We start from the raw sequence: 13,946 nt of genomic DNA, 5'->3' as shown, positions 1-13,946 counted from the left end.
GCCGGGAATCAAACCCAGCATCGAAATCTATTAAGTAACAAAACATTGAAGTAAGCAATTTTTTTATATTTTTGAATATTTTCGGAAATATTGGTCGAAAATGAAAGATTTCATGTTTACGGTCAAGGTCAAAGCTATCCACCAGAGGCTTATTGGAGGCTTGCAATGTGGAATTCAAGCCTCAATGGAGAATTTGGGTTCTTCCAAAGGCAAAAAATCTTTTGTGGCATTTCGAATTTCGAATTTTTGCATTTTCAAGGAATAATAGTGAAATTTTCCCTAAAAACCGAATTTTTCTCTAAATAGGGAAATGTCTAGGATTTTTGAGTCATATTGAGTAATTTTTGAGAAATTTTAAGGAATTTTGGGCCCAAGATGGCAGACGTGACGTTACAATCCAAAATGGCGGACATAGGCTCCAGCTCCACGGCCAGAAGCCAGGCGCAGGATGAACTCAGGCGCGTAGGAACCGTGGGGGGCGACCCAGGCGACTGCCCGGCCATAACATTTCATGGCCGGGCAAAGTGATGGTTTTGCCCGGCCATTGAATCAGATGAACAAGAGGCATTGTCTTAATTGCAATGCTAATTGGTTTTGTGGGATTTTCTGGTCTGTGCGTTACTTTATTCTTTGCCGAAGATTTCAATTTAGATAGTCTCCTTACACAGTTGTAGCTATTGAAGAATCTTCGTGGAAATGTCCCCGACAATTGTGCAGCATTCGCTGAAAAGTTGGGTAAAGAGAGTGATACGACCCGTGCTTTGCTCGATCAAGTAACTCGACTCATGATACTCATCATGGCTGTGCCTGCTTCAGCCGCATCTGCAGAGCGTTCATTTAGTGCACTTCGTCGTTTGAAGACATACTTGCGATCTTCAATGTCCCAAAGACGTCTCACTCATTTGACTTTGCTTCATATCCATAGTGATAAAACTGCATCAATAGAAATCAAGTCAGTTATGAAAGAATTTGTCTGCTGCAAGATCGAGAGAAAGAGCGTTTTTGGTAAAGTTTAATTTTTCTGTTGCTAATCATCAAAAATGAAGTATGGGTGCTGTAATAATTCTTTCCTTTACATCAAAACTTGTGATGCCATTTCTAGTAGCTGTGTAGTTGTCAATGAAAATATTCGGATTGTTCGTAAAAATAATTCTGAGAATTTTGAGAACGTTATTATGTATTGTAAATTAAATTATGAGGAACATAAAAATGCTATGATAGTAATATGTCGAACGGCTCACTATTCCGAGTTTTGTTATATTGTGATTTGACTTTATTAATTTGAATGTGTTATTTTGTCATATAACTTATCATAAGATATTTAGATTTTCATATTTATTAATGGTAAAGCAGTTTTTCTGTCACGTTTCAAATTCATATTCAGTGGACACTAGGTACACCATATGCTTGTGTCAATACATTCTGAATATTGGCATAATCTAAGAATATTTAATTAAAAGTGTGTAACATTAAGAGTTCTCCTGTCCTGATATTCAAATGAATTTACTTAAGAGTGGGCAATGAGTGGGATAATGACGTCTTTGTTAAATTGTTTACTCAAGGCTCAGCCTCATTTAAATATTTTATTATAGCTTGTTTTGATTATTGCAGTTGTTTGTTAGCATATATTAAGAAAATGTAACTATAGCTATAGATAGTTGGCAAAAGATATTATCTCACACTACAAATATTAATCTTCAACCACCGTCATGTAATTATGATGAAATTAGTCAAACATATTTCTAATTATAAATACATCTTTGCCTTTTCTACAGCTCTAGATAACTTGATGATATCTGGGGACTAAATTTGAAGGTGCTTGTGATTTATGTACTCTGTGCAGTGGTAAAATTCAACAAATTGCCTTTAAAATGAATTCTACGAGGCGAAAACTGAAAAGTGAACACTGTTTTGTGATAACGAGCCTTAAGTAAATTTGCTATAAAAAAAAAGTTAAAATTTCTGCTAGTAGTTAGTACATTCTATTTTTATGTACGAAAGATGCTTAAATAGCACCATTTTGCTCCTTAGACAATTTTTTTTCTACCGGGGTAGAGCCTCCGGACACCCCCTTTGTTAAATCCACCACTTATAATGATACTCTCCTTTGCCCCCCCCCCCCCCCCCCAATTAAATATTTGCTTCCTACGCGCCTGGATGAAATAATATGTACTACTTAAGAGTTATATCGTTTTACATTTCATATTTAATGATTACTATTTTACAACACAATGCTTTGATAAGGAGTAAAATTTCCATGTTTATTTTTTAGTTGTTTAAACAATAATTTAAGCCTTGTAAGGAAAGTGATCTAAGTGCTAAATAAAAGATTGTGAGAAAAATATTTTTAAAAAACCTGTTTATTAATCAAGTTTATGGCAAATCTATAATAAAATCGCTTTTAATTTTTGGTTGAACATAAATTTACGTACATTATCTGCTATAGCAAATGTTTCTCAATCACTTTGCTTGGAAAAAAAAATTTCGATTCTCTTTTTGGCACTTGCCTCGGAATGCTTCAATCTAAGATTACGTTATCCCGTACAACACAAGTAACATGTTGTTCCTCCGTTCCTGAGAAAACAGGAAACAAATATATCAATACAATACAATACAAGGCAAACAGCTAGTAAATTTGAGCCGGCAGCCCGACGTAAAGACTTGGATTTTGAAGTGCCCGCCGCGGGACTGCTGATTTCCCCTCCTCTTGGTCAGATTTTCCTTCCTTACCCCTCCTAAGTTGGGTCTGTCCACGCTGCGCATGCGCCGACGTCATGTCGAGGCTATATAAAGACGTAAATTTGGTTAACTCAGTCTTCTCTGGCATACAGGGTTATACAGTTGCTTGCCTTGTATGAAACTAGCGTCGTGAGGGCTTCGTCGCTGGATTCAAATTCGTTGTATCCCGCTGATATTTAAGGATACCGCCTAATCAGGCACACCCACGGCGCAGAGCTTCAGAAGAACCACGCGATTGGAAAACTGATCCAGATATTCGAGTGGGGTCTGTTAACGTAAAGTAGTTTAGAGTACGCTGATGACGGATGAGTAAATATGTTCTCGTATTTTCTTTTTTGATGTGACAACGTCTAATAAATCGATGAACGCCGGCTGCACGGACGAAAAAGTGTCCCGTTACGCACATTGTTCCGTTACGCTGGGTCCCGTTACGCTCATTGTACGCTTGCGCCGCATCTTTCTCTCTTCCACTCGACTGTTTATAAAGTGAAGTGAAAAGTTAATGTGGTTTTCATTGCTTATTACAACAACAATTTCGGCAATAAAGGTTAATTATTCTTGCATTTTAAAAATATGATTACTAGCATAGTTTCAAGTATTTATTCTTTTATTATTAAAATAAAAATGATTTAATTTTATTCATAAAGTATGCAGTCATTTCATCAATGTTTTGTTATGACGTTGTCACGTTAAGGGCGCCGCCTATGTCCGTGGGAAAATCACTTCGCGCGCTTGGACGGGCTCATCTTCGTGCAGGAATCGCGGCAGACGCTGGAACTACTCGCCGTGGCTTTCCGCCCCTCGAAAGGCGGGATGGTGTCTTCCCCCACCCGACCGCCGAGAAGACACCTGGATGGGAGAGTGCGGGGGCAGGGGAAAGGGCGCGAGGCAGATAGTGAACGTGGTGTCCGCTTCCCGGCACCGAGCCGGCACCTCGAGACACTTGGCTGGCGCATGCGGCGGAATGTCATTGTTTAGGATTTCCGCGCTGAACTAAGGCCAGATTACACTTCAGAGAATCGTGAAAGATATTTTTATGCCATGATACTTTCTTTTGGAATGAAGAAACTATAATATAATTATTATTACCCATTAAACGAATGCTCTGTTGCTTTTAAAGTTGTGTTTGTATGCAATATTTTGCAGCTGATGAAACAATCGCCGTTTATTGTTCTGCAGTAAAATACATCTAGCATATTTCATTTCGGACGCTATTGTTTTCAGCCGTTCTTATAAATCATTAGGTCCGTTCTACAGTGAACGCACAAAAACGAATATTTTAATATACTTGCAACAGTGGACGCAAGCGGACACGGAAACGCTTCGGCATGAGATTGGCAACACAACTCTTGCGATTGCGTTTGAGTTTCCGTTATGCGTTTCCGTTGCTTACGGTTCCGTGTCACTGTAGAACAGGCTTTAGTAAAAATGGTTAACGAATAAAGATATATTTTCCTATTCAAACTCGGAAAATATAAGTGGCCTTTTATTATGAATGCCGTAACTGCATGCAATGATATGAAAGGCTTAGAATGATAGTGGAATAAGGCACATTACCAATTTTTAACAAAACAATTATTTGTTACGATATTTAAAAGACAGAACCAACTAAGTGCTTGAATGATTGTGAGAAAGTTAATAAATATTAAATAATTTAGAGGGGCTTTCGTATGAAACATATTTAATGTAACACTAGTGCTTCGGAATATAAGTGACTTACACCATTATCAATATTAGCCTCTCATATGTTACGTAAACGATGATTGCCTCACTCATTATATGGTTGGCTGTGAATTAACAAATGGTGTTTCAAATTTGTGGTACTTTAAAACAACTATCTACATTTGCTATCAAATGAGATCGTTTTGTTTCTATTGCATTTAATAACAAATAATTTAGATTATTACTGACTGAACTATTAAACTTGCTACGCATTAGCGTACACTGATTGGCTAAATTTATTGTTATATGTTCGTCAGCCTGTGTGCTGCTTAGCGCTACAGCTCACAATTTTTAAGAGATAGTGCGGAAAACGATGTCTAGAAAGAACATAGCGAATGCAATTTTATTTCAGGACAAAAAAAACTGTAAATTCCACTGCGGGTCATAAATAAACTTATGAAATATTTTATAAAAAATTAAGACATGTTTAGTTTTTGTTCTACTGTAAGTTAACTAGTAGTCTAATGTTTATTCGTTTGTGTACTCGTATAGGCCTTTCTATATTGCCTGAGTTTATTCTTATGATTGTCTTAGATTATTCAATGACCTAGTGAGTGTACTAAAGGATTAATTTGTCATGTAATATATGACAATGTTACTCAACGTACTACATCCCTATTTATTGTCGTCGGTCTTAAGTAATGTAAACTCTGTAATGTTTCTAATCTTAATGTATTTATATATTATTCTTATTTTAATATGGGTAATACCATGTGTGTTTGTGATCCTTCTTAATGTAACAAATACTATAATGTATGTTTTCTTCATATTCCTACTTAATTTTAAAGTACCAGATGTGTGAATTTAATATTCGTTCACTATTACAATAATAATGTACTACAGAGGCACATGTATCCACAAATGTAAACCTCTTGTAGGCACTTTGTACAGATTGGTAGTAAATCGTAATTAAACTTTTCCTTTGGCAGTGTATACAAAATGCCAAAATAAAATGGAAGGGTATGTAATGAAATCACTTGCTGCAAAGTGTGTATGGATATGTGTATATTTTACAACATATGTATATAAATATCTTTCTTGTAAATTACAACATTCATAACAAAATATATTATTCACACAACACCTAATGCTCATTCAACAATACCACATTTACATATTTTATTTACATTTTATACCTATGAGAATTGTTATGTTCATTCTTACTACAGGTTATACATCTATGTAATTTGTACCACAAAATAAGACAGTTGTCACCATGAATCAGCTTAAGTAAATGGTAAAAAACTGGCTTAATGTTTTGAAACTGTTGAGACAATAGCTACAATACAATAGCTCTGAACATACATACTAATTGTTTACACAAAAAAATATTCCACCTTACATATTTAAACATACAAAAATAAATATATTCATACAACTATTTCAGATTCAGTATAACAAATTATTTCGTTTCGAACACTCTTGATAAATAATACGGTGCAAATACAAATAATGAAACTAATGTTAATACATCAAAACCAAAAATAAAAATAAACAGCTGCTCGATACTAGTAGTAAACTATCAGCGCACAATATAACATGTAGAGTGAAACAAACATTTTACGTATATCTTTTAAAACGATTCACAATGAGATACGGCCCATAATAATATAATCTAAGTGCAAAGTTATAAGACACTGCATGCCAATTACACTGTTACATTATATTGATTTAAGTATTTCACAGCATACACAAACATAAGGTTTTTTTTCTGTTGGCACGGAAACTGGCAACTGGGCACTTGTCTGTATAACTGTATCATTTCAAACATCTTTCGTCAAACTAGTACGCCAATTTTCTATGTTTCAATTGTTTATTGGACTAGAAAACAAAAATCTATAGGCCTAACTGTAATCTTTATGAAATCATTTTTGTTGTTAATATCCTTCTTTAAAAATGGGAATTTACCTGTACTGTTTGTGGTAATTTTGGCTTACATGTAAGGCTATTGTCCATCAATTGTTTACAGTGTATTATCAGGTTCCCTGATTTCCATATTCCTAGGATAACGTGGATCTATTATTTCCGGTAGAAGGCACGTCATGTAAAACTGTGTCAGTTTGTTGATCATTTTTTCTTTCCAGAAACTGTTCTCTCTTTCAATTTGTTGCACTAGTAAGCCACGTGGTGTCCAAAGGACGAAATAACAGTACTTACGATTGGTAATATGCAGTTGTCCCTGCACTTGGTACATGTAAGCATGTCCTTTCTTCAGAAACATTTTACCATCCACAATGTTACAAAATGTTACTTTTTTCTGTTCCACTGCTTCTTGTGGAGACATTCTGGCAGCTACGGCAGGACATTTTACTTCAAGGATACCATCATCTCCAACAAGACCGTCAGGTGTTGCTGCCAGCCATGGGTGTTCCTTATCGACGAATAAGCCACAGCGAGCCACCTTCTTACCAAAGTTCACTTCAAAATCCTGAATGGCGCTATGCTCATTTTCCAATCCATACCTTGTGGCCTCCGTCCCTGAAAACCTACTGTACAATATATTGACAACGGATTTTGCTCGCTTAGTGGATTTCTTCATGTTACAGATTCTACCGAAATTTGATGCTGTCAGTCGCTTGATTCTTTCTGATTTCCAGAGAACAGAATCATTTTGCCCTTTGGTAGCGATTTGTAGATTTTCTCGTTCTTCATCCGTTTTACAAAGACTAGCGAGAAATTCCTGTGTCTGTCTTGCATATTCGTCTGGTTCCATGTCAGGTATGCGTTGTTCTACACAGCCATAATCCTTGTCAGGACCTGTCACATACAACTTTCTGCGCTTAAATGTTTGTGGGTTTGTCAGCCTCCTGAGCTTTCTTTTCTCTGATGAACGTTCCTTGCGCTGTATGTGAGCTTTAGTGATGTTTCCAGGACTACTGTTTGTTAAACCTTTATGGATAAAGGACTGTGTTTGAGGACCTGAATTAAAAGAAATTACAGAGAGCTCGCTTCTTGTTTGGTAGCCACCACTCAAACAAAAGTTTACTCGTTTACTTGAAACATGCTTGCAAACCACATTATTGAAAGACTCTGCTGTATTAGTATTGACATTATGTAAAAGGCTTACAGCATGATGTGCAACAATGTTTCGAGCTGCTATTATTTCTGACCATATACCTGCCTCTTGAAGAGGCGGTACAAGGTTTTCCTCGTTTTCTTTCAATCCGCTACAGAAATAACCTCTAATTGCGCATCCTGAGTGGTCACCAAATACGTGAAATGGACCATTGTAAATGTCAAGTTTTAACTCCTCAATTTTTCTGTGAATTGGAAACTCTTTTTGAGCACGCCTATGCTGCACAGCTCCGGTGACTGCAGCTCGAAGGCGGAGTTGTTTGTCAGATACAGCCTTTCGTAGAACAGGAGAAACGGAACCAATTTCGTTTTTCGTCTTTTGAGCAATACAACGTATCCTTCGAAGGTAATTTCGCAGTATGTGGTTAGTACATTCAATTTTGGTGATTGTAAAATTTGGACCATATGGCTGAGCCTTCACCAACTGGGTCATAATGCTGCTATCGCCATCTCCTGAAAATGTTTACAACACGCTACGTACTAATGTGATAAATGTATAGGTATTTATTTATATACGAAAAAAAATACAAGGCCATGTTGCAGCGTTTCGAAAATAATGAGTTAAATTTATCAGTTAGTTTCCAATGTAATGAATTGAGAAAATTCATGACTCCGTGAAATGAAACTGTGAACAAATCCTTAGAAGCTATTTAAATCTACCACGTATAATTCGGCCGCATACATTATTTTGTCATTCTTTATCTCATTTTCGGGCAAAAAATTGGCGTTAACTTATTTAGAAATATTGGAAAAAAACTGTTATGTTTATTGGTATGACAATACTTTAATAAAACGTTTAAGGTGGTATTGTTAAAACTGGGTGATTTTTCTGTATAGACAAAACATTGATTAAAAATTATTGTTTTTGAAGGGCCGTTAAACGCTGTAACATGGCCTTAAACAAGATAAGACTTCAATACTCTATTTCTCACAAATATTAAAACTAAGGCCGCATACTTTACAAGATTTTTGGGTCCTTTTTTCGGCTAAATGGAAAACTTTATACCTTGCATACCCTTTAAAAATATTCCTAAGAACCATACCAAGACATAAATCTGCAGTTAAGCCCTCAAAGAAGTACATATATTAACATAGTGGTAGGCTCTGAATTGTATGGCTATGCTATTTCTGGGGTATGAAATACAAGTGCAAGACAACATTTCTTTAATTAACACAACTACTTACATACAATGGCTCACTGAAAAATACCTACAGAAAACTACCAAATCATTTTTAACTCGAAATGGCCACATATGCACGTTCTTCTTGTAGGCATATCAGAGCGCTCGGTTACTGCTCTGAGGCTAACTATTTTCATATAGTTCACAATATTTAGTACCTACTCTTCGCGAGGTTACATTTATAAACATTGTAGAGCTAATACCTTTCTGTATATTTAGGAAGTAGCTGTTACAAAAGCGCTACATTTCAGTTCGTTACAATATGCAGCATTGTATGAAAACATATGAAACGTGCGACGTCGGAAATAAAAACATTAAATACCACACGGCATTGAAATTATTTCGAAAATATACTATCGACAAAAATACATAATAATTAATAACATCTGAAATTAACTGATCACCTTGTGACTCACCAATCAGCTGATGATATTTCAGGTTATGCATGGAAACACTGCATTTGAAACCTTCCACTATGATGTCAGATTCCATGGCATTTGAAGACTTGTTCCAATTTTTGAAACAGACGTGGTCCTTTGGCGTCTCATTTTTACTGTTCGCTCGTGAACATATGCAGCAGTATCGATTCCTAGTGCTTGCGAAGATAACTTTTTTTGTTTCTTTTCCTACTATGCAAGCCTATAAGAAAAAAAAAAACAAGCATATTTAATCTGTTCGCTGTAAAACTTAATGTAAGGTAACGAACATTGTATAATCAGGATAATTACATTATTTCGAATGTCTGGCATTATGCCAATAGGCTCTAAGTATATGGCTCTATGCCGGTAGGCCTAAAAGACTTTCATACTAGCAAACAGGTCTATCACAAAATAACTATACAATGTTTGCACTTATAAAAAATTTAAATTGTCGCATTTATCTACAAAAGAAGGAAATATTAACAAAATAACTATTACGTGTTGTTCACACTGTCATGAACTTATTTTAGTTACTAATAATACATAATTACTGATATAACACAGATTGCCTACAAATTATTATTCAACACGCAATAAGATTACGTAATACACAAACTTACCACCCCAGAAAGAGCATCATATTTGTTTCCATACGATCGTTTACACCAAGCTCCATCAGTGACAACTGCTATGAGAGGAACTCCGTCGACATCCACACTGCCATTTTCTACTGCCAATCTTGCTTCTTCTTTGCCAGCGGCTTCCATACTTTGACATGCGACATCGTGTATAACAGAAGATAGGGATTTTTGACATTTGTTGAAAGTCTCCTTGGCCATGCAAGGCATTTCCAAAGTTGAAGTTATGTCTTGTAACTGTGTAAAACTTTGGCCCGTTAACAACATACTGTTCACCCATGCCATGTTACAGTTGACTTTATTTGTTTGGGGGTCCTCCGAGAAAATAGATTCAACAGTACCACACATATTACACTTGAAATCAAATTTACTTATCATTCCATTTTTATGTTCTTTTATTAATCGCATATTTTCAAACGAACACTGAAACACTTTGTTATGTTGGCTGATGCGCGACATTTCTTTGAATAGAAAGTCAACATCAAACAGTCGACGGCCTTGTATCGGAAAGGTTGATGATTCAGAGCTGAAAGTTTTTTTAGGAGAGGTTTGTTCGGGTGAAGATGCTGGTGACGAAAGTTTCTCCACGCCTTCAAGAAGCTGAGCGTAGTCACTTGTGACCGATTTTGACTCTTGTTCCGTGTCTGAAAATATTCCAGTAACATCATATTCTTCTGTAGGATAATCAGTAGTTGTGACTTTCTGCGGTGTCGCCAATATTTCGTTTGTCCAAAACGAACAACCTGCTCCATCGATGTCTACTTGATCATGTGAAGCAGTATCGCCGGGAGAGGTGGAACACCTAAAACAAAACAAAATTAAAGATATGATTTTCCTTGAAATAATAATCAAATACGCTATTAAAATTGTAAACAACTATTATTGTTGACATAATTAGTAGGCTAAAATTAATAATATATTTCATTAATTATGTCGCAAAGTTTGGCTCAATGTTCCAATTGTGAAATTACAACATTGCTGTGTAAAACAAAAATACCACGTCTCAGAATATTTTAATTATATAACCGTTAAAACAAAATAATTTATTAACTGTAGGCGTAATGGAAGATATGTTAAACAGTATTTGAATACAGCAAACAACAACACTTCCAACCGCTCAGCGATGGTAACAGTAAAAAGCTATAAACAAATAATATTTTGAAAACGCTCACATAAGTTATATACAATTGTTACTAGGTATAACCCTTCAACTTTCTTTTAACATAAAATGTAACTACGCAACTGAAGTACTATTTATAAGTGTTAATAAAGATCTAAATTTTAATCATAAGTAATTTAAATAAAAAATGAAAGATTATATTCTTTTATTTCTTCCATATTCCTATGTTTGTAGAATACTGTTACCTACTTTACAATTTGCTAACGAGTTTATCGGAAGAATGATTTGATCCGTGTTGTCTGCAGCCGAAAGCCGATGACCTGACCACTACGCTACCATTTCTTATGATAGTAGTTGAGTTAGACATAATATTTAGGTTGAATTTAAAAGTATGTGGACTGAAAACACTAATATTATATTATGAAAAAATACCGCCTCATAAATTGAGCGCGAAATCTTACAAATTAAATTTGCGAATTAATATGTTTCACTATTTCAATTATTGGTTTAACAAAGTTAATATGTAGTTTTCTACAGTTTACTGATTGAGATGTTTCATCAAATTGAATCTGTGAAAAATCGTAAGTAATAACGAATATTCACTGATTCCGATGTAGAGTCAATTAATTTTCAGTTCTCAGTCATAAAATGATGGAACGTATTTATGTAAGCTATTATAAATACATACACACACGACATTTAAGAGAAATGTGTCAAGAACAGGCATATTACTTTTTTATTAATTTTCATTCAGCGCAGAAGTATTTGGAAACATTTAAGGAAACGTTTCATGAATCTCATACGGGAAAGCATGCTATAAAACTATGCAGTAATGTAGTGGACTATTTTATGTATGTGTATAGGCCTACGTAATATTCATATACAGGTATTCATGCGTTATAGACGTTTTATCCGTGCTAGAAAAGTAAGAGAGACACCTTCTTTCGGCATTTTGCCCTTTAATTATTCTTAAGTAATTGTTGAAAAAAACTATTATTCAAACCTTGCTGGAGACAACGTTATGTAGCAAGTCTCACTGTCTGTCTGGGTTTTCCTTTCAACAGCATTTTCTATATTCCCCGCGTGTTTGGATGTACTGAAAGACTCATGTGAAGTATAGTTGGAAAACCTTGTTTCATGGTTTTTCACGTAACGCAGCCTGTGAAAGAAAGAACATTTAAATTTAATACAGCTTAAATGGATAGTAAAGGAATATAAAAAAATTATGCTATATAACCTTTTCAACTGAAAGTGAAGGCTTACATGTTTCTTAATAAATGTACAACACACTTACCTGCCGTCAACTAAACGTAAAACTTTCCCTTTGTTCCATTTCCTTTTCTTTCGAACTGCATTCAGACGCAAGTGACGTTTTTTACCTCTTCTTTTGTCTTCATTCAAAACTTGCTTTCTCGCAGATTCCATACCTTTGTAAATCAAACCTTTCTAAATGGGTATAAAGGCTAAACGTTCTACTGGCACTTGACGCGAGTCAATTCACCCACACACATTCACAAGTATCAGAGCACGCACGCAGGATGATGGATGTACGAACTATTATCTCGCACCTCGCACTGTGCGTCTGTCAAAGACAGCTACTGCCCTAGACTCAGGTTAGCGACACGCAGCAGCTGGGCACTCCCCCTACCAGCCGGATCTTTTCCCCCCGCATACCCACCTTCCCGCCGCTCAAGGCTACTTCCCCTCCCGGACTGATAGCGGCCGAGCGGAGCGCGTGGTGGCGCCACTTCACTGGAGTGTCTTACTGGCATGCAGTGCTTTAGAACTGCATCGTAGAACCATCGATTTTCATCTACGAAACTATATTTTTTTATCACGCGACGCAAGACAAAGGTGCATTCTACGGGTCTATAATTTTCCGAAGCCCGGGAAAATGAATCTTCTTACCTAAATCTCGCCGCAAAAAGTGCCGTTTTAGCCATTTTCACAGTCAAAACTTACCTATTAGTAAGGGAAAATAGAACGTCTCACTATTATAGGCCTGTAAGCTGTTCCTTAAATGCTTTTCGTAGCCAAACCGCAAAACAATACGTGGAATAGTTTTCGAATAAAAGCCGGATTTCCAAGGCTCTGCACGTCTCTGCGCTCTCCAAGTAGGCGGCGCCCTTAAACTATCTTCCGTAAACCGACTTTACAGACAACCAATTTCTTTTAACTGTATTTTTAGGAGGGTGAAAATGACTTAAGTGCGTGTTTTCAGAATAATATCTGCACACGAAGAGTCCAGTACAGATTCATGTATGGAACTTCCATTGCACCATCTAATATTATGTTTACCACCCAGATATCATAGCTGTGCGCCAGTCCACAGCGTTGCGCTCAGAGGCGATACCGCGCTAGAAGCACCACCATCCTGCCTCACCAACACAAATACACCCTTTGACAAGGCGGAAGCCTAAAGATTTGAAGCTTCTCAGGTTGCTTTATTCTAGAAGGTATATCTCCCTATATCGACCATATATTTGAAAGACCGGAAAATCAACGTGGTTTTTTATTTACCCACATACAATCACCGAATAAACTGCCATCTATGAATCTACAATTGAATCGAAAGTGCGTGACGATAGAATTTATTGGGGAAAAAATCGATCATGAACGCTTTTTTAAGCTAGAACGGAGGCACTAGATAGTTATCAGTCTCACATAACAGAGTACATATAATAACAAACGCCATAAGACTTGCTTATTGCCAGGATGCTCTATACAGTTTCAGAACGCTGAAGGGGCTTAGTTCTTCTTTACGTTATACCTGCTAATTTTATTTTCTTCAGTTATTAACAGAGCGATCAGGTGGTAACATAGTAACGTAAAAACCTACATTTAAAACACAATTATATTTAAAAATATATATATTTTTTGTTTTTTACTACTATTTGTTATTCCATACATACGTTTATTTCCGTCATAGACATTTCAATTAATATTTAACTATACATATTAACGCTATCAGTTTACAAAAGAACTAGGCTGTCTCCGTGCGAGGGGCTTCAGGGTTGTCACGGGACCACGCACGAGCTCGAAGACAATCAGA

General features: G+C 36.1%; 1 protein-coding gene across 1 annotated transcript; it reads right to left on the bottom strand.

The window, feature by feature from the left end:
* Positions 1-9,589: 9,589 nt before the first annotated feature.
* On the bottom strand, positions 9,590-12,992 carry LOC134535517 (uncharacterized). Its single transcript, XM_063374658.1, has 3 exons — positions 12,189-12,992; positions 11,898-12,053; positions 9,590-10,576 (listed from the first exon to the last, which is right to left on the bottom strand). The coding sequence occupies exons 1-3, from the start codon at positions 12,317-12,319 to the stop codon at positions 9,736-9,738; spliced, it is 1,128 nt and encodes a 375-aa protein (XP_063230728.1). The 5' UTR covers positions 12,320-12,992; the 3' UTR covers positions 9,590-9,735.
* Positions 12,993-13,946: the final 954 nt, after the last annotated feature.

Source organism: Bacillus rossius, chromosome 8 (assembly GCF_032445375.1).
Source record: "Bacillus rossius redtenbacheri isolate Brsri chromosome 8, Brsri_v3, whole genome shotgun sequence".
Lineage (NCBI taxonomy): Eukaryota > Metazoa > Arthropoda > Insecta > Phasmatodea > Bacillidae > Bacillus > Bacillus rossius.
This window is presented reverse-complemented; position numbering and strand designations above follow the sequence as displayed.

What these genes read in the sequence shown, in the direction of transcription:
- LOC134535517 (XM_063374658.1), bottom strand. Translation starts at nt 12,319, where the DNA reads ATGGAATCTGCGAGAAAGCAAGTTTTGAATGAAGACAAAAGAAGAGGT. An exon ending in TTACGTTTAGTTGACGGCAG is followed by an intron (nt 12,054 to 12,188) that starts GTAAGTGTGTTG and finishes TTTCTTTCACAG; the next exon opens with GCTGCGTTACGTGAAAAACC. An exon ending in ATAACGTTGTCTCCAGCAAG is followed by an intron (nt 10,577 to 11,897) that starts GTTTGAATAATA and finishes GTTTTGTTTTAG; the next exon opens with GTGTTCCACCTCTCCCGGCG.